Source organism: Aythya ferina (assembly GCF_964211825.1).
Source record: "Aythya ferina genome assembly, chromosome: 15".
In the NCBI taxonomy this organism is placed as follows: Eukaryota; Metazoa; Chordata; class Aves; order Anseriformes; family Anatidae; genus Aythya; species Aythya ferina.
The window spans coordinates 1423989-1443691 of record NC_140314.1 but is presented as its reverse complement, the minus strand read 5'-3'; the positions used below and the strand labels follow the sequence as shown (position 1 = coordinate 1443691).

At 53.0% G+C, this 19703-nt stretch overlaps 1 protein-coding gene across 2 annotated transcripts in view; it reads right to left on the bottom strand.

Moving 5' to 3' along the window:
* The window catches only part of PKD1 (polycystin 1, transient receptor potential channel interacting), an 87299-nt gene that overhangs the window by 31249 nt on the left and 36347 nt on the right, over positions 1 to 19703 (bottom strand). For both annotated transcript variants that reach the window (XM_084537355.1, XM_084537356.1), the window contains exons 3-15: positions 18937 to 19008; positions 17062 to 17231; positions 14974 to 15642; positions 14458 to 14641; positions 10979 to 11193; positions 10442 to 10554; positions 10233 to 10359; positions 8724 to 8995; positions 7484 to 8233; positions 6597 to 6728; positions 4791 to 4966; positions 4217 to 4350; positions 428 to 4050 (exon numbers count right to left, since the gene is read on the bottom strand). In XM_084537355.1, coding sequence (XP_084393481.1) covers positions 428 to 4050; positions 4217 to 4350; positions 4791 to 4966; positions 6597 to 6728; positions 7484 to 8233; positions 8724 to 8995; positions 10233 to 10359; positions 10442 to 10554; positions 10979 to 11193; positions 14458 to 14641; positions 14974 to 15642; positions 17062 to 17231; positions 18937 to 19008 — 6637 coding nt within the window. The remainder of the gene's footprint in view (positions 1 to 427; positions 4051 to 4216; positions 4351 to 4790; positions 4967 to 6596; positions 6729 to 7483; positions 8234 to 8723; positions 8996 to 10232; positions 10360 to 10441; positions 10555 to 10978; positions 11194 to 14457; positions 14642 to 14973; positions 15643 to 17061; positions 17232 to 18936; positions 19009 to 19703) is intronic.

Sequence of the window (19703 nt, the reverse complement as noted above, 5' to 3'; positions counted from 1 at the left end):
CCCCTGCTGCTATCAGAGACCTTTGGACTGTTAATGGAAGAGGGACCAGAGCCCTCAGCTCCTTGGACTGCAATCAGCAGCTCTGTAACTGCTCCAGGTTATGGGAGCAGCTACACTGAAAACATGAAGCAGAGGCCAAGTCCAAAGGAAGCAGCAATGAGAATGCTTCAGCTTCCAGTGCAAACGCTTCTGAAGCACGCTGCAGGCTGCATCACACAGCTCCTCCCAAAACCTTTGTACCACCACCCTGAGCTGGGAATTGGGCAATCTTTGCAACCTTCCCTCCTGAGCAGCTTTGTCAAAGGTGTTGACAAAAGTTCCCCTTGCCACCATTTCAACCCAGACACTAGCTCATATAGTGGAGCTGACGTGGAGCTGGAGCTCCCGAATTATCACCCTCTGTGGCTGTGCAAAAATGTTCTCTTACCTTGGAGGAGAACGTACAAGACCACTGGTAAAACAGCGGAGTCTGTTCACCATCTTCCAAGTTCGGGTCGTAGGACTTCTCCCCATCCAAGATTAAGTCCTGAGTGTTGGACCACACGCGGTATGAGCCCCCGTCAATGATTGGGACCAGTTTACTTGGTATCATGGTCACGTTGGCAAAGATGCTTTTGGACAGTGGGGTATCTCCAAAGGAGACGATGAAGACGAAGCAGTAGTTGCCGACTTCCAGGGCAAGCTTTGGTATCACCAGCTGCGGCCTGTTCACATCTACGTTGGGCAGATGGATCCTGCTGGCCTCGTCCAGGCTCAGGCAGCTGGGTGCCCGGTATATCTCCCACAGGTGCTCCGTCTGGTACTTGATGCACCCCCGCAGGTCAAGCTGTGCCTCGAGGTAGTTCCTCTGGGACCGCTTCATCACGACTTGAGGGGGCAAGGCCAGCTCCACCTCTGGCTCCTCACACTCCAGAACTCTGACGGTCACGGTGAGGCGGGCCGTGAGGAAGCTGATGAGATTGGTGGCGTTCACCTCCACCAGGTAATCCCCAGGGCTCAGGTAAGAATAGTTGGCCACTGCGACCCTGGTGGTTTGGGTGGAAGAGCCGTCCCCGAAGGTCCACAGGAACTCCACACCCCTGGCACTGGGCACCACCACGGCCTCGAACAGCGCCGTCCTGTTGACAAAGGCATTGGAGGCGGTGAGGGAGACGTGGACTATCGGGTCCTGGACCTGGATGGTTCTGGTGATATTGACACCTCCCAAGTCGTTGAAGGCACGGAGGTAAATCTCGAGCAGCCCCGCAGCTTCTGGAGTGTAGGAAACGCTCTCTCCTGCCATGGTGACCACGGAGTGGCCCTGCTCTTTCCAGAGGGAGAACTGCCAGGAGAAGGAGACGCGGGAGCCGCTCCCCACCTGGGCGCTGAAGCTCTTCTCCATGCCCGTGGGCACGCCTCGCTCGCAGCAGTTCAGGAGCCTGACATCACGGACGGCCTCCAGGACAGAGATGAGCACCTGGGCGTGAGCGATGCTGATTTGGTTCTGCACAGTCACAGTCACCAAGTAATCGCCGCTCTTGGTGAACTCATGGGTGTACCTGGACCCGTTGAGCACCACAGAGTAGTCCCCACTTATGCTCACCAAGTAACTCACTGAGGTCCCCGACACCATCCTGATGATGAAGGTGACCTGTTCTCCTGGCTCCACCACCTTCTTGCTGGCAAGCACTTCCAGTCCTTGAATCCTGTCCAGCACGGAGATATTCCTGCTGGCCAGAGCCCAGCTGATGTCATTTGATGCATTCAGATAGACGGTATAAAAGCCTGCTGTGGGGAATGTGACTGCCACGGACTGGCCTGTCAACGTGCCGTTTGGCACCTCCCAAAGCCACGTCACTTCGGTCCCCTTCTGCAGCTCCCCCTCGAAGACCACGGTGGAGCCTGAAGAGACATACCTACAGTCCAGTTCCGCAGTGCCTATACTCAGCCCCTCTATGACCTCCTCCACACAGACATAAATTGTTGCATTGGTCGAATCCAGCTTGTTTTCTGCTCCAACGATGACCTCCATAGCTCCAGGGCTTTGGAAGGAGTGTATAATGAAGGGTTCAGTTGTAACGGGAGAGAAGCCATCCTCCAGGTACCAAACGTAGGTAATACCAGTGCCGCTGGTTATGGTGGCACTTATATTAACGGAGGCATTAATGGCAACGGGGTTGGGGAAGGCATAAGGCTTTAAAACACCAAGGCTTTCGATGAATTCCAGTGTCTTGTTAGCAGTTGCGCATCCCAGCATGTTCGTGGCTTTCAGATAGACAGTGTAGTTCCCAGCTTCTAGGATGTTCAAGGAGAACGTCTTCCCAGTGAAGGTCTGCACGGCATGGCCATCTTTTTGGGCTACCCAGCTGTAAGAGATGTTTGTCCCCTCTCTCACCACTGCATGCAGATGGAGCGTTTTGTTCGTTGGGAAGTAGACATCCTCCACCAGGTCACTGCTAGCCACCTGCAGGCCTTCGATCTGTTCCAGGACGTAGACGTAGATGCTGTCCTGCAACGAGCTGATCTCGTTCTCTGCTGTCACAATGACATTGAACGTGCCCACGGAGCGGAAGGTGTAGGAAATTGTGGAGGAGCCTTGGATGGGAGTGCACCGGTCACAGAGGATCCAAGAGTAGCGGATGGCACTGCCAGCTACCAGTGTGGACACAAAGCTCACCGAGCCATTTAACGGCACCACTGTCCTGCTGGCATTGATGGTAATCCCCTGAAGCCGCCGTTTCACTGTGACCTCAATTCTGGTCTCATTGGAGCTCACGTCATTCCGGCCTGTCACACCAATAGTGTAATGGCCTGTGTTGTTGTAGGAGTGGGTGGTGATTTGGCCAGGCTGGGTAGTGCCATCTCCAAAGTCCCAGAAGTAATTCACTTTGGTCCCATTCATGCTGGCAGAGAACAGGTAGATCTGGTTCAGCTCCAACACCCTCGTCCCATTATATTCAATCTTTGCTACCCCAACGGGTTCCTGGACTTCCACAAATGCCGTATCGTTATTGAAAGAGACATTGTTGGAGACAGTCACTGTGACCAGGAAGACCCCTGTGTTCTTGTAGGTGTAGGTGACTTCAGTCCCACTCGACCTCGTGGACTCATTGTTTCCAAAATCCCAGCGGTAGCGGTACTGGTAGGGGGGCATGGCACTGACCTGGAAGCTGCTCTCCTCACCAAGCCTCACAAACTGCTTGGGAGGGAGAAGCGTGACGTTGACTATCTCAGGCTCCACGCAGACACTGGTGAAATAATGAGCTTTGTTAAACCTGCTGGAGAGGGTCAGGGAGAGGAGGAACGTCCCGCTCCGGGTGAAGTTGTGCATCACTACAGGGTCCCCGCTGACCGTGACGTTGGATGAGCCATCTCCAAAGGTCCAGTCGAAGATGTATTCATCAGGATTCCCCGTCACGTACGCAGTGAGCTGCACATCTGGATGCTCAAGGATGCAAGAAGTAGGGTCTATTCTGAGCACTTCCAAGACAAATATCCGAACGGGAACGCTCTGGGAGACAGAGTTCACAGGATTCACAGCTGTCACGTTCACGGTGCAGTTGATGTCCTTTGTGTACACGTGCTCGACCACTGGCACCTGGCTCCTCAGCACCGTCCCGTCCCCCATATCGAATATCCAGGTGATACTGTCCCCTGTCTGCACCGAAGCATTAACAGTTACTGCTGCACCCAGCTCCGCTGCCTCATCTACAGAAACACTGAGCCCCGTTATCTCTTCAAACACCTGGTAACACTCGACGGTCTCCACACTGCTTATGGTGTTGTTCACAGACACAGTGATGTTGTAGACCCCTCTTCTGGAGTAGCTGTAGGTCACCGTAGGCTGGCTCACTGTCAACAGCGAGGAGCCGTCCCCGAAGTCCCAGGTGTACCAGACACCGTAAGGGGATGGCAGTGCAGTAGCTCTGAAGGTGACCGGACGGCTCACAACCAAAACATCTTCCTCTGCTTCCATCTTCACATCAATCAGGTAACTGTGGATGTGAACTGGGACCGAGTGGGTGAGGTTCTCAAACTGGTTTGATACTTGAACCATCAGAGCGTATTCACCTGCAGAGGAAGAGAGCAGAAAAATAAGGCAAGCTGCTAGAGACTTCCATTTCCTCTGGCAGTTTGCTCAAGAACAAGCAAGCCATTTTATTTGAAGACACCTTGTGACCCCCCCCAACAAATACATCTGAGTCCCTTCTTCCACAGAGAACCAGCCTGAGCTTACCTGGGTGTTCATAGACGTGTGTGACATTGTGCTCGATTACAACCTCATGGACGCTGGGATCAGGGACAAGGAAAGACTTGTTGTAGGGAGGTTTGAACTGGTATGTCTCCTGGACATCATCTCCAAAATCCCACCTGGAGAAATATACAGACCATGTTGCACTGTTCCACACAAGCCCCAAGCCTGGGTCTTTCAGATGCAGGGCTGGGGTTTTTGGAAAAAAAACCACAGGAATTGTAATGCCAAGTACCAAAGAAGTAGCTGGGCCAATGCTGCATAACCGTGGCTGTGAGCAGAGCACAGCACTGGTAAGAGAGGGAACTAAACACTGAAGAAGTATTGCAAATGTTTAAATGAAAAGTATTTGAGGTTTGAAGTAAAGGTCCCAGCTAGTGTGATTGAATCACACTTCCAGGGATTAACTAGACAGCAGTTTGCACTTCAAATCAGTGAGACAGCGGCTGAAGAATGAGACATTGGAAATCAACTGGCCCTGAGAAGCGTCCTAATGTAGGGAAGGCTGGTAAGTCATGCACAGCAAAACCCTAAGTTAGGCAACTTGCAAAGGACTCACAGGAACAGAGCATCCACGGCTGAATCAACCTGGACTCTGGCTGTGAACTCCACGGAGCTGTTCTGGGGGAGGACCGGCAGGACACCCAACACAGTCAGGTTCTTCATCTTGTTCATCATCTCTACTGTCACGTTGTAGTTGACCGTAAAGTTACTCACGTGGTTGGAGGCGGTGAGCTGGGAAGGACAGCGGGACAAAGAATGCATTTGGGGTCACCGTGCCGAGCTGCCCCCTGCTTGGAGAGGGGCTTCACCGAAGGGGATAGATCGCCCCAGGCAGGCAGGGGAGGTCAGAGAAGAGCAGCCTGGGGGACAGGGAGGCAGAAGCAGTGGCCTGAATGGCACTGGTAGCAGCATGAACTGGAAGGTTTATGGTTTTACCTACCTGGCACAGCCTCCTCTTGCTGGACCCACCACACCTCCACCACTACGTTAGCCCAAGGAAGGGCCGGTTCTAGCCAGCAGGAGGACAGAAAGGCTGCTCATCCTGACGCTCCTCTGGCCCTGACCCTGCCATCCTTTTGCCTGCTCTGTGTGCCCCCTGCTCTTTCCAACTGCTGAGCGTGGGGACTTGCAGACACCAAGGGAGCAAGAACCACCCAGTGTCCCTGGGACAGCTGCAGGTGAGCAGCTCCAGGCACATGGTGTGGGGATGGGGGACTCCTAAAACTGAACATGCCACGGGCAGCCCCAGCACCCTGCGTGTGGTGGGTGCAGGGAGTGAGAGCAAAGTGGGGCAGAGGAGGGGAAGGGACAGGCGAGAGACTGAAGGAGCACGACAGAAGTCGAGCAGGATCCTCCAGATTATCTGGGCATGTAACACTAAAACCTAACGATGAGGCATCTTGCCACCACCTCACCTGCAGGAGAGCTGAGCTGCTGACAGAAGGGACCCTTCAAACCCAGCTGGGACCTCTCGCACCAGCAGATAAAAGTAAGAGGTTTGTGCCTCTGCTTCTGTGGACCTGTTACACTGAACCCAGCCTACTGGCACCTTATCAACTGCGTAAGTAAAAGCAACCCAAGCTTGCCAGCACAGTGCTGCACCCAGCAAGTTAGCATGAGCATGCCCTCAGAGCTAGGGCTGGTGTCCCTTCAGGAAGCCAGCAATTACCCTGCAAATGTGTCAAGCAGCTTGGAGCCAGACCAAGACTGTGCATGGCAGTGCACGGCACGAACCAGAAAGATGTCCTGGCCAGAGGTAAGCTCCTGTTCCAATGCAGATTCCTCCTTCTGTCTAGACTTTTTTCTCAGTCCTTCTGGTGTCATGACAAAAATCACTGCTCCTGTCTGCACCAGTAGAAAGAGACCAGGACAGAGACCAGAAGCTCTGTCCTGGCTACGAAAGTCTTATATTTGAATCCTGCCCCTGCCTGGTTCTAAACGCACATCTACTGTGCCAAAGCAGTGGGCAGCACCCTGCTGTGGGGTCACTGCCTCGTTCCTGCTGGGAAGGAGTAAGGACAGGTACTCCATGAAAAGAAAGCAGAAAATGGAGAAAAGAGAATACAAAGATGAGAAAGACGCAGAAGCCAGCAGGGGAGGAAGCCAGGAAAAGAAACTTATTACGTGCATTTGCACGAGCAGCTCAGTGAGGAACAACAGATGAGCTCGTTAGGAGCCCAGTGAAAACCTCAGCTCAATTCAGTGCACGGCCTAAACCTGCACTGCTGGCAGCTCCTGGACGGGGCAGGGTGTCTGTAGAAACCTCTGCTTTCTCCTCTCCCTGCTGCTTTTCCTGCTTAGTTTGCTGGATGAAATGGAAACCCAGGATTAAAGGGGTATGATGGGAAAGGCCTTAGCTTACCGAAAGCTTGTACACAGCTGGGCTTTGGTAGATAACGTTGAAGACAACGTTGTAAAAAGTGAAAGATGGCTTATCATCTACCGTCCATCGGAAAGTCACATCTGACCCGGCTTCCATCACAGGGACGTAGCTCTGAAAGGCATGAGGACATTTTACACTAGGGCAAGGGAAAAGCATGCACAGCGCTTCCCAGGAGATCTCCAGATGACCTGGAGAAGAAGCAGAGCCAGGCTGGGAGGCATCACGTATCAGTCAGACAGCACTCAGAGCACGACACGGGGGTGCAAGACCATCTGCAGCCGTGTCGCTGACAGAGCACTGCACACCCTGCCACAAGCAGCCAGAAGCTGATCACAGCATTTCACAGCTATCAACGGGCAGCTCTTAAACAGGTTCCTAGGGCTCGGCTGTAGTTCTGGGGACAGCGGATTTGAGGGGAAAAAAAAAACACAGACTGCAAACACCAGAGCAATCCAAGACTTTGATGGATGGGTGAAACATGCCTATAGCTTCAGCTGGCTGGTGTAAGGATTTAGTAGAGCAAATCAAAATGCCTACAAGAATAACTACCTTAACAAGTCAAAAGGAGGTAATCACTGGCCTCTGATAATACATCAATTTTCTGAGCGATCCCCTCAGCAAATACAAAGGCAGTATGCCCCTCACACTACGTGCTGCCTTACCACTGAGGGAATTACAGTGAGCACACAGCTGAGCTGCCTTCCTGCCCGCGAGCAGCAGTGGGGTTTGCCACATGCACGGCCCAACGAGCCAGCGCTTAGCAGCAAGCAGTGCTGTGCCCTGACCCCCAGTCCTCCTCTTCTCAAACCCACACCACCAGCAGTGGAAGCTTAAAACCATCACTAACAGCAGCGGCAGCCACTCACCACTCGCGTGTTCAGCAGGACCCTGCTCTCAGGGTCAGGCGTGGCCCTCAGCCCGCGGATGGGCTCCTCCACTTTCACTACGACGGTGATGTTCTGGGAGCTGACGGCGTTCTCCGCCACAAGCACGTGGCTGCTGGCCCCCTCCCTGAGGCCGCTCAGGCTGAGCACGGCGAACCAGGTGTCGTTGGTGTCCCTGGCGCAGTCGGCCGTCAGCAGAGCCACAGCCGCGGGGCAGCTCCCCTCGAAGGGCACGCTGTGGTTGTCGCCCAGCCAGCGGGCCGTGGCGTTGGCACCCGAGGAGAGCTTGACCAGCAGGGAGGTGTGGTTGGAGGGCACGTACACCTTGCCCCCCTGGGGAGCCGGGTGGACCACGCGCAGGCCCGACACCCGGGAGGTGACCCAGAACGTGCAGGAGAGGTTGGCGCTGAAGGGCCCGTTGTCCACGCTGGCTCTGAGCGTGTAGGGCCCCGGCTGCTCCAGGCCCGTGTTGTGGGGGCCGATCACCGGGACCTGCTGCTCCTCGGCGTAGCGAACGCGGAGAGAGCAAACCGTGTCGTTGATCCAGGTGGCCGAGGTGGAGCTGGCAGACGGCCCGAGTGCCCAGTCTGAAGAGTTTGTGCTGAAGAAGTTGGTTCTGTAAGGGGACGTGGGGCTTGGCTGGCACTGCAGGAAGGAGCCCAGGCCTGCGCTGTGCTGGATGCTGAAGACATCCTTGGCCCTGACAAAAATATCTTCGTTTCTGAACGTGACCTGCAGAGAGAGGAGATGTTTTTGGATTGAGGTATCAAGTTTGGAGCGCTCAGCACCCAACTCTTGCCTGGGCAAAATGGCTGGATATACTGCCAAAGAGAAAGCCACAGAAAAGCCACAGATCCAAACGCTGCGTGGGGAAATATTTCACCACTCTGCTCTCCTTGGCCACTTTAAATCAAAAATGTCACGTGCTAACAAGGAACTCAGCTCTGTGCTCCATCTGCACTTCCTAAGTGCAATGGGAATAGCAGAGAGGCTGCACAGTGCTTTAGCTGACTGCACTAGGTTGTTACTGCCGGGAGGAAAACAGACAGTGGTGGTGTGAGCCCTGTGCCAGGCCTGCCAAATATTCCCTGGGTGATCCTGGGCAAGTCACTTCATCTGAATGGACTTCAGCTTCTCCATCTGCAAACCTGGAACAATTCTTACTTTACCCAAAGCACCCAGAGCCACCTCCCCACGAGGTGCAGCAGTAATAAACACTGACCATGTAGGGGGAGGAAGGGCCAGCTGGTACTGTGAAGAGAAACTCCTTGATGAGCTGATAGCTGGGCTGGCTTTCATTGTGCTGAAGGGCCGCGGGGCTGCTGGCAAGAGAGCTGTTGGTGCACTCTGTCGCATTGCAGCAGTTGTTTGCCGATGAGCACAAATCAGTCAAATGACACCACTGGAAGCCAGGAGGACATTCAAGTAGAGTCCAGTTCCCATCATCCTGAGAAGTACGGAATGGTTCTGTAGCATTTTGTCCCTCCTGGTAATCTGGAAGAGGTGAAAGAGGAAGCAAAGATTACTGTCCTACCAGGCAACTCTTAGTGCACTTCTGTGGTGCTCCAAATTCACCATATTTTTTCCCACTGTGACTGATGAAGACTCCAGCCTTAGTAAAAGCTGCAACTGCGATGCATCCTGGTGCTACGTAAGTCAGAAGTGTCCTGTTTTACTGGAAAATTTCACAAAGGCAGGAAGATTTTTTAAAACAAAGTCAGTCTCCTTTCCAGTGAGAATGCGCCAATTCGCAATCTAAAAGAGATCTGTGTTCAGGCAAAAGCTATTCCAAGCAAAAGCAGAGCTGGCTTTGAGGCTGAAAACACATTAAGTAACTTTTCTTAAGTTAATGTTTCCATGTTAAAGTATCAGTTTTTCAGCGTCAAAAAATATCCTTTCGTAATCAGCCAAATATATGGCTATCGCAAAGAATTGCCTGCAAAATTAATTGTTGCCAAACTGTGAGTATTGAGCTGTTGTACAAGGAGTAAAGGGCTTTTTGGATCATCTCATCCATCAGGAACAAATGGGCTCAAGAAAATACTCTTCCTCATTAACCTGAGGGGCCAGATGGACCAGAACATGTTCCATTAGACGTGTCATGTCTTCCCAAAGTGCTAAAGTATAACTCAGAAGATTAATTCCCTCCTACGTGTGTTCCGTACACTCTCATCATTCCTCAGGCACAGAGACAGGTAACAAAGCCATAAAAAACTGCTTGGGGTCCTTGTGGGGAAGGAGCATCATTCCTAAGTGGCAGCTGCTGGTCAGCTTAAACTAAATGGAGAAACACAAGGCCCTGTAACTACCAGCTCTGCATTTGATCTCGAATTTGAAAGTTCTGCTTTAAGTCAGGGCTGGCGGACAGACATGCCTGGAACCATCCCCACACACAGGTCCAGGAGAGGCCTTTTCACTAAGCAGGGATAACCACAGGCATAACTGGGAACACCCTGGGGTCTCTGAATAAGAGAAGGGCCTCTTTGTTTTAGGACTTCTGCCACAAAAACGATGGGAGAGGAGACATTCTCAGCACTGCAGTCAGCCGAGTTTGTCCCTTTGTACTGTCCCTGTTACAGCTGCCAGCCCTGACTCCAGTCCCCATTGCTAACCCACCACATCCGCATGGCCACAGCTGATGAAGAGCCATTATTTAGCTGCTCAGCCGTTCTCTGGTCACTGCTTTTCCAGGACCACCTCTGAGCTGAAGTGTTGAGAGGAGATGTCTCACCTTCTCCATCTATTGGTCTGTGCACCTGGAACCTCACTTGGACGGGCTGGTGCAGGTCTTGTGTCACAAACTCCAGGGCAGTCAAATACCCCTCATGCCTGAACGCCAGGTCAGGGAACACCATCACCTGCAAAACAAAGCAAGGCTCTCACCTACCCGTGTCTTCTTGGACCATCTGTGCAGCAACAGGATGAGCAAACCCTCCTTACCTCCCCAGCTTGCACTGGAGCTGACAGCACGTCTTCTGTCACGTTTTTCAAAGCCAAGTGTGTGTCAAACACAGGGTTTCCCACAAGGAAGTTTTCGGCATTTAAGAGAACTCCTGTTTACAAAGCAAGTATTTGAACAAATCAGACTCACATAGCAATCTCCAAGGCTACATCATATATATATTCCTATAGAGTACCCCAACATCTCTCAGACTACAAGATGGCACAGAAAGAAGTTGAGACAGCAGTGCCACAGCCTCAGAGCAGGCAGCAGCACTGACTGCTCAAATAATGGGGAGAAGCTCATTCCAAAGCTCCACATCAGAGCTTCACCTCTCTCTTTATGCCTACAGATGGCAGATTGGAGTGGGCCAAATTCCTTGCAAAGGGAATGTGGTTGCTGACTGGTGCCACTTGGTAAGGGGGCAATGGTTTGGACAGCCCCCTGCATGCAGCCCTATTTTTCCCTGGCACGTGCCACCAGGACACCTGGCTGCCTGGGATGTCAGCTGAGAGCAGGAGGGAAGCAGAGCCCACCTGCTGGCTTGTACTCGCACACGTAGCTGTGCTTGGCCATGCACAGGTCTGTGTTACACTGCCCGGTTGGGCCCATCCGGACGCAGTGATCAGCGTTTGATGGATGCGGTTCTCCTGGCAGCCAGTTCTGACAGCTCTCCAGATTAAATCCTTCGCCTCTTTGCTGTGCTCCAGTGCTTGCAAAATCATTGAATGCAATCCAGACATCGAGGCTCCTTCAAAAAAAAAAAAAAAAAAAAAAAAAAAGAAGAAGAAGAAGAAGAAGAAGGGGGGGGTGGATTTCAGGAAATTATGAGTATTAGAAAGATCTGGGACAGATGCCATCTATGGTTCTCTATGAAAATAATAATCTTAACAACAACAGCTCCATCCGGGTGTAAGAAGCTGCATGTAAAGGAGCCTTTTAGTTACGGAAGGATTTCAGAGTCCATCCTGCCACTAACACTTATTGTTTTAACAGCAGCTCCTTCCTGGTGCACCATTCTGCCCACCAGCTGCTCAGGCCCTTGTACTGCAGGCTGCAGAGAGCCACCCGCCCTCTGATGTGCTGAGGGGACAGCAGAGCCCAAAGGATCTGACAGAGCCAGCAAACCAACCGTACATTGCCAGGGAGCTGGGAGGGAGAAGGAGCTGGTGGGGCTGGCTGCGTCAGGCTGTTCAGCAGGCTGACTGCAACCTCAGGCCTCTCCTAGCAGAGCAGTTTGTTAGAGCAGCCTGCCTGCATTGCCGTTTAAATGACCTTCACAGATACTTTTTTTTTTACTGAGTCATGACTTAAGAGGAATTTTACGGTCATACAAAACTGTCTGAAGAAAAAGATGCAACTTTTAGAAAGCTCTCGTTTTTTTGGTTTCTGGGGACCTGTGGAATCTGCCACTGGTTGATTCTCCACTGCAAGTGGAGCTGACAGCGGGGCAGGATTAAAGCTCGGATGGTGCCAGTTACGGGAGCTCCTGTTCGGCTCCTGTTCAGCTCTGATGCAGCTGTTGGAAGATAATAAACTCCTCAGCCACCACCGACAGGCAGCAAACACAGCGGGGGGCAACGCACAGCAGCAGTGGCCAAAGCACTGCAGGAAGAAGAGCCCCACATGCAAGAGAAACCGCCAGGACCATTTTAGGAAGATGACATGGCCCTTCCACATTTGGAAACTGGATGAAGCCCAGCAGAGATCCTGGTGGAAAGTGCTGAATGGTCTTTCGTAGCCACAAACAGCCCGGACGACTGTTTCTAATCGCACCCAGCAGAAAGCGAGGCATTTGTTCCATATTAACATCTGGGGGGAAGAGCCTCACCGTGAGCCCTTCAAGCCCTGCACATTTTCTCCCCAGCCCCTCCTGCTGTGGCCTTGCCCCCTGCTGCAGCCCGGTCCAGCCGCTGTGCACGGAGCAGACAGGGGAGGTACCTGGTGTCTCTCCACCACCGGGCTCACGACAGATGGAATGATTAATGAGGTCATGCTGAAAAACGACGACGAAAATAACTGTGCTGTGAATCAGTAGTTTTCACTGCAAATAAGATTAAAAAATAAATAGCCGCTCCGCTCTGCTCCCGAACCACTGGCAGGGGATTAGGGAGAATGGGTAGGAAACCGCCTGTTTGCTGCCATCAGTAAAACCCGATCGAGTTTTTCCTTTTCTAATTCCAGCTATGATCTAACTTCAAGTCATCAAAAAAAAAAAAAAAAGAAAAAAAAGAAAGGAAAAGGCTGGATGGATTGCTTCCCACCCCTGCCCCACTGCTAGGCCCATAACCTTGCAGAGACCCATGAGGGGGCTCCAGACACCCTCATCTGAAGCAAGGTGAGGGTGCCCCTCCACCTCCGAGGAAGGAACGAGCTGCCTTCCTTGGGGCAGCAGGAGCAGAACAAAATCTGAGGAGGCCTGGAAGGGGAGAGGGACTCCCTGCACTGCGTCAGAGGAAAACGGGGTCCCCTGGAAGGGCTGTGGGCTCTGGAGGTGAGACAGCACTGGTTCAGTGCGCATTGCTCCTGGGGAGGTCATCAAATGATAGGAGCGAAGGAGAGAAGAGAGCAGTCCTTGCAGCTACGTGCTCTAATGGAAAACAGATTTCAGCTTCTGTCATTTTCCCACAAGAAACTATGGAAGCTGCATGTTCCAAAAACCTGCGGCTTGCTTGATTTGTCTTTTATCACCAGGGAAATCGCATCCTGGAACTGTCTCATTCATGTTTATCTGAATGGATTAATAAAATAAAGAGATTAAATAAAGGGGGCTGGGGAGGAGAACAATGTGGGGCAGCAGCTGGGAAACAGCTTGGGCGGCTCACTCTAATCCGAGGTCTCATGATTTCCTTGCACTGCAGTCCATCAAAAGCCTTGCACGCAATGCCTGATAAATCAGCACACCAAGTGACCAGCTCCCAGCCCACGGCAAGGGGCAGACTCCTCTTCCCAGGGCAGAGACCACATCTGTAACCTCAGGATAAAGCCTGATGTGAAGGGAACGAGGCAAGGACGCACGTTTGGGGAGAAGGGCTGCCAGTCCTCACGCAGGTGTGTTCAAAACCTACATTTGGTGCAGTTGTTCCCTCTGCACGTGATTTCTGGGCCACGTTTATTCAGACGGGATCTGCAACATCCTCACCTGGGAGTGCTGACAAGAAGCTGTCAGGCCCCCAGAGCTCCCCTGCTGGGGTTCTTTCCCCCAAGATCTCTGGTTGCAGAGAGGGCACTTGGAGAGGCCACGTAGCCCAGGGCTGACGCTCCAGCGCTGCCTGTTTATAAAGCTCGAGTGCTGAGGTGGAACAGATGTTCCCGGAGCCTGACGCTCAGAGAGGAGCGCTGCTCCTGCTCGGGATGCAAAAGCAGAGGGGATGTGGTCTGGGCTGCAGGCTGCAGCCGTGTGTCCAGGATGTGGGATTCCGAGCTGAGAGGCAGGATTACAGCGCTGGCTTGTGCTCTGCCGGAGCAGCTGCTGGATGTCCCGGTGTCCTGTGCTGGACAACCCCGCTGTAGCTCTGCTGATGGAGGGAGCTGCTTCTAAGGTCACCTTCCGGCCCTGCCTAGCAGCCAAACACCTCCTGGCCACCAGCACCTGACCCCCTCTGCTGCCTGCAGACTGTGCTGGACCCCGTGGATGTCTCTGACCCAGTTCAGAGGCACCCACAGGCACAAACACAGGCACAAGATGCCCACCAGACGCAATCTCACAGACACCAGTTCTGATTTCCAGTCTTTCTGCCTCTACCCTCTTCTTCCCTCCACAGCCTCTATGCAAAGAAGCCAAGTACAGCAAGGGTCGAGCTCTGCTTATTCCTCCTCCTTTCTCAGCAGCCTCACACCCAGCTTCTCCCCGTGCCATATCACCCTCAGCTCAGACCCGTGCGTCCCCCTAGACCGCCTGGCTGCAGAGGGCTGCCTGCTGCAGGGCTCTTCCCCCCAAACACCTCTGCAGATGTAACCCCAGGAACACAACATCCCTCCCCAGGAAATCTTAACCCTCGTCCTCCCCATTTACCTGATGACGTGGGCGACCAGGAAGGCCTGGATCTCAGGGCTGCTGACAAAGGCCAGGTCTCCGTTGCCGTGCTCCTTGCAGTGCTGCTGTGCCTCCAGCCACTCGGCCTTCTCCACCACCAGCCGGTAGCAGTGGTTGTTGCCCGGAAAAACCAAGCCATCGGGGGGACACATGGGGTGAACCGCTGCGAGAGGCAGAAGAACACAAGTGTAATGCCCTTCCTATGGGACCACAATCCCCAACCCAACCTGGGGCACAAGGCACCAGGTCCTGCCCTTCCTGGTGCCAGCAAATCCCATTCTCTGCTCAACTGCTCTCTGTGCAGTCCTGTTTGTGGCACAGCACTGGGCAAAGCACTGCTTGGTCAGCCCAGGTAAAGCACACGGGGCTGCAAGGAGTACCAAAGGAGTCACCCCTTACTCCTCATTAGGAAGGAGTGACAAGGGTAGCCTCAGGACCCAGTGCCACCCCCTCCCTTGCTCAGCACCCTCTGGCCTCCCAGCCAGCCCTGCTTACCTCTGCTCAGCTCTCCAGCCTCTGCCGTGATACCGTACAGCACCGTGAGGCCACTGCCGCCTCTGTTACGGATCCGTATGTCCAGGCTCTCGTTGGTCTTGATCAGGGAAGGGCACTGCAGTTCTAACTTCTGGGGCGAAGCCACCACCTCAACTTCTGCCTGCACGTCTGTGAACCTGGCGCCCACAAAGACGGTGGCGGTGACATTGTACTGCCCAGGTAAGGCATACCTGTGGACAACTGCATTTCCAGTGGTGTTGAGAACCTCTGTCTGGTCCCCAAAATCCCACTGTAAAGTGCTGACGGCAATGGGAATACTGACGTTGAAGAGCACGGCCTGGTCTAGGCCATACCGGGGCTGGAGTCCTGTGAAAGACACAGACAGCTGAGCCTCGAAGGGAAAGTGGACGAGCGATGGGCCACTGCAGGCCTGCCCAGGCAAATGCTCAGTGCAAAACAGCAAACAACTGGAGGAAGAGTTCGGTTCATGGGCAGAACCACACAAACACTGCCCCTGGGTGCTGAAACCTCCGTATTCCTGGCCTTCGGCGTAACAGAGCGCGCTGCAGGTCTCCTCGGTGAGGTTCCCGGGGTGAGCAGACGTGAAGAGGATGAGCAGTTCAGCCTCACCTGTGTGGTTGCTTGTCAGGCACGTTATATATTGAGCTCCTGGGGGGGAGAACAGAAGATCCTCTTACAAACTGACACCATGAAGCCATGGCTTGATGAAACTCTCCGACACACCACCCCCTATCCTGGTGACTGGGCTGCTTCTACTCCAACCTTTTTGAGTCTTGCCTGGCAGTCTTCAATCCCTCAGCAATGACTTCCATCTCTTTCTGCTAACTAATGTTGACAGAAATAAAGCCACTCCCACAGATTTACGGAGCAGGAACGCTCAGTAACAGGGGTCTTTGGAGAGCCTGACGGTGCCAGAGGACACGGAGCCGCTCAGAGTCTGACCCTGAAAGGAGACCCAAGGAGCAGCCCCCAAGCAGTGCCAGGAGAAAAGGCTGTCCCGTGGTAGCACCATGGCTGGGCTGCTGCAGTTTCACTTCCAGCCCAAGCCCGTAACCAAACACAGCTGGGCAGAGGGGCACACTGGGGGCACGGGGGAAATGCCACGGGACTGTCCCCCAGGCCCACACTGGGTGCGCAGACACTGCAGCCACCTTCAGCCCTGGGACAGCCGAGAGCCTCCCACCTGCCTGCAGACAAAACGAGGTGCTAGAGAGGAGGACAGTGTCGCACAGCCTGTACCCGGGAGGTGCAGAAGGACGCATTCATAGGCGTCCACATCCCACCCACAGGGCTTCGCTCCCCCCCCAGCCTCTTGCAGGGGCCCTGCCCCAGGCACGCGGTGCTGAGCCGCAGCCCAGCTGGGGCCGCCTGCCTCCCGTCCAGCTCTGCCCACGCAGCCGAGCCGGGCTGCCTGCGTGTTTCTGCTGGTTGCTACAACATTCCCCCAAACATCTCCACGGCGCTGGCCTCGCGTGATCTTCCCTTATCCACCCCATCCAACCGTCCGGCCTCCTCCACGGCCTTCCTGCAAGCGCCGGGCCGCTTTTCTGAAGAAAAGTCCCCCCGAGGAGGTGCCATGTGTGGGAACTACCTCGTTTTTAACACCAGCCTGGCTGTGCTCCTCAGCTCCCTGCCGGCCAGTAACAGCTACCAGCAGCTGGCAGGCTGTCCCTGGCCTATCCCTTTTACACTGAATTACCCCAGGAAACATCACCTGCAAAGATTCAGCTTGGCACGTCCTCCAGTCCCATCAACTCCAATGATATTTCCCAGCTTAGAGTCAGATTGTTAAATGCATGAGAGAACGAAAGCCTCAGGCCAGAGACGGGGCTAGCACCACCTGAGGGCTGCTTGAAGCTGGGTCTGTAACGAATTTGCTGATCCCAGCCGTGGTGTGACCGACTATACATCAAGGTACAGCCGCATGCTACCATTATGTGCTTAATTAGGTTAGAACAAGGGACTTGAGGCATACGGAGGTCCAGCTGGGATCACCAGCTCCCCTCGGGCCCACCATTTCCACGGGTTTAGTCACCTCGCCCACCACAGCCCGCCGTGCCTCCTTACCACAAGTAGTGTTGACGAACGAAACGTTGAAGAGAGAAAGGTTTGCCACCGCAGGAGGCTGGGCACACCTCGTCTCTGACGCCTGGAGAACCGTCACTTTTCTGTCTTCCACCCAGCGGGGCAACCAGGAAAGTTTGCAGTCACAAAAAAATGGATTCCAACTTAAGTTTCTGTAACAGGAGATCAGAGAAAAGTTGTGCATTAACTTGACAACGGGAAGCATGTGCTAAGTGTTAATTACAGCAATGTGCAGATCCCTCACTGTTCCCATCTGCGCAACTCCAGCAAAATGCTTCAGAAAGAACTGCTTAGGGGAGTTAATGAATAGGGAATCAAGCAATAATTAACATGATTTTTCTAGAGGCTAGAATTAGGCAAGTACTCCAAGTACTTTTTTCACTCTACAAATAATTGTTGCAATTAGAAGCAAATTACAGACACAATCTTATATTTAAAACAGTCTGCCATCTAACAGCCGTTGGATGTAATGGCAGCCTCAGCAGCTAAGGGAGACTATTTACAGCTCCATTAAAAAATAGCTAAGAGAATAAAATTGATCTGTCAAAAAAGAAATGCAAAGTCAATGATAATCTTTCCATGTGGCAGTTTAATGAAAAGATGGAAACTTTAATTGCAGCTAAGCTTGATCCAAATTACAGCCTTTGGCATTCAGCTGCGAACAGGACAGAGATGGAAAGATGTTTGTTTAGCTGACGCCAGCTGGGCTGGGCTGCCGCAGGGGCTGAACCCAGGATTTTTATACTGAAAGCACCACTTTGCAGGCCAGCCTCAGCAGGGACAGGCTCACTTGGACACAGCATGGATCCTTTCTGTCTTTTCAGTGCCATTTGCAAGTAAAAATGCAGAGCTGAAAATGCTCTTTGTGTCTTAGTCTTCGTGGAGAGTGCAGAGCTGAGCTTTTTTCTTGCTTGCTGAGAGCGATTGCACAGGGTTAATCCCTGGGGTCGTTCAGATACAGAAACCCCATTCTGTGCTGTGATTTTGTGTACCTCTTCTGGAACTGTGTGGCGTTCCCTGGCCTCCCGTCATGTATCAGCACGGATTTTAATTACTTCACTTAAAAAGCATTATAAGCATAAGAACCTGAATCACTTAGGGAGAACTTCTCCAAGTGTCTTCAAGCGACTTTGGCAGCTGTGTGGCAGCTTTGCATTAGGTCCCCGGGCCCAGTGTGTGACCACACAACCAGGAACAGCGAGCGGGGCCTGGAGCACGGCCAGAAACTGTGACACCTCCAGCAGAGCTGGTGTGGGAGAGAAGCAGGGAGACCAAGAGGGCAGCAGCAGAGGCTGGAGGTATCCAGGAGACAGAAGCAAAGTCTGGGAGGAGATTAGGCTTGAAGGGTACCAAGAAGACCCAGGAGCAGCTTGAGGAAGAAACTGGAGAGAGTCCAGAAAGAGCTGCAGGGACTGCAGGAGGGCGAGGAAGCAGCAGTTGGAGAGAGGAGAAGTAGCATCAGGGAGGCCTGGTAATGAGAAGGTGGCAGTCAGCACATCCACTCCTCATCCCTTCACGGCAGAGGAGCAGCCAAGCAGATTGAGGCTCCCTCCACCAGTTCTGTGTGTCCTAAGGTTCACGAGTTTTCAAAATGTCAAAGAGAGGGATGAGGCTTGCACTGTCAAAACCTCACCAAGGGAGCAGCTGGCAAACAGGTAGAGCTGCAGGGGTTAGTGGGGATGGAGGCTTCAGCTCTCCCTTAACACAAATAGCAAAGTGTGTCCCACCACATGTGGTGGAGCAGTACGTAGCCCTGACCCCCCCAGGACAGTGCTGCCGTCCACCCCCAGGAAAGGGAAGGGCTGTTTCAAGGGAAGGTCCCAATAAAGAGCTGGGAAACAAAGAGAACGAACTTACATTTCACTTAAATTAAATAAATTATCAAATATTCCATCTTCTAATGTAGAAATCTTGTTGTGGCTTATATCTCTGTAAAAAATGAAAAGGGAAGTTTAGTAATTGCTCATCATACTGGTAACAAAGGCTTCCTTGCCAACACACAGGATCAAACTCTCTTCCAAGCCCTGGTTAGTGACTGGCTACCTTCTGACCACCTCTGGTCTCAAGAGCTACTTACATATGAGAGCAAATTTTTCTGTGAGATGCTGTGTCACAGAATGACAGTGCTTGAGGTTGGAAGTGACTTCTGGAGGTCATCTAGTCCAAAACCCTGCTCAAGCAAGGCCACCTGGAGTGGGCTGTCCAGGACCATGTCCAGACATTAAGCATGTCCAAGGAGGGAGACTCCACAGCCTCTCGGGGCAGTCTGTTCAGTGAGTTTGCTAATGGTTTTTCCCCTTCTCCTGGCCCACACGGAGTCTGGGCAGTTTTAGATGAGACACAGCAGGGTGTTGGGAACAGTGGACATGCAGGCAGGCGTTTGCTCCACCAATGCTGGGCTCCTCAAAGGACCCTCGTATTCAGTACCCAATTCCCTCCAAAGCTAAGTGGGATTTGCACAGCTTTATCCTCATTTTCTGTTTTGCAACCCATCTTGTGACAAATGTAGTTTACCCTCCTGCCCCAATCCCCCCTCCACCTGGCAGCGCAGCGTGCCCGCTCCTGCCTGACTCCGAACGCCAGCGAGCAATCCGTCATTCCCAGGACTGTGCAGCTGAACGCCC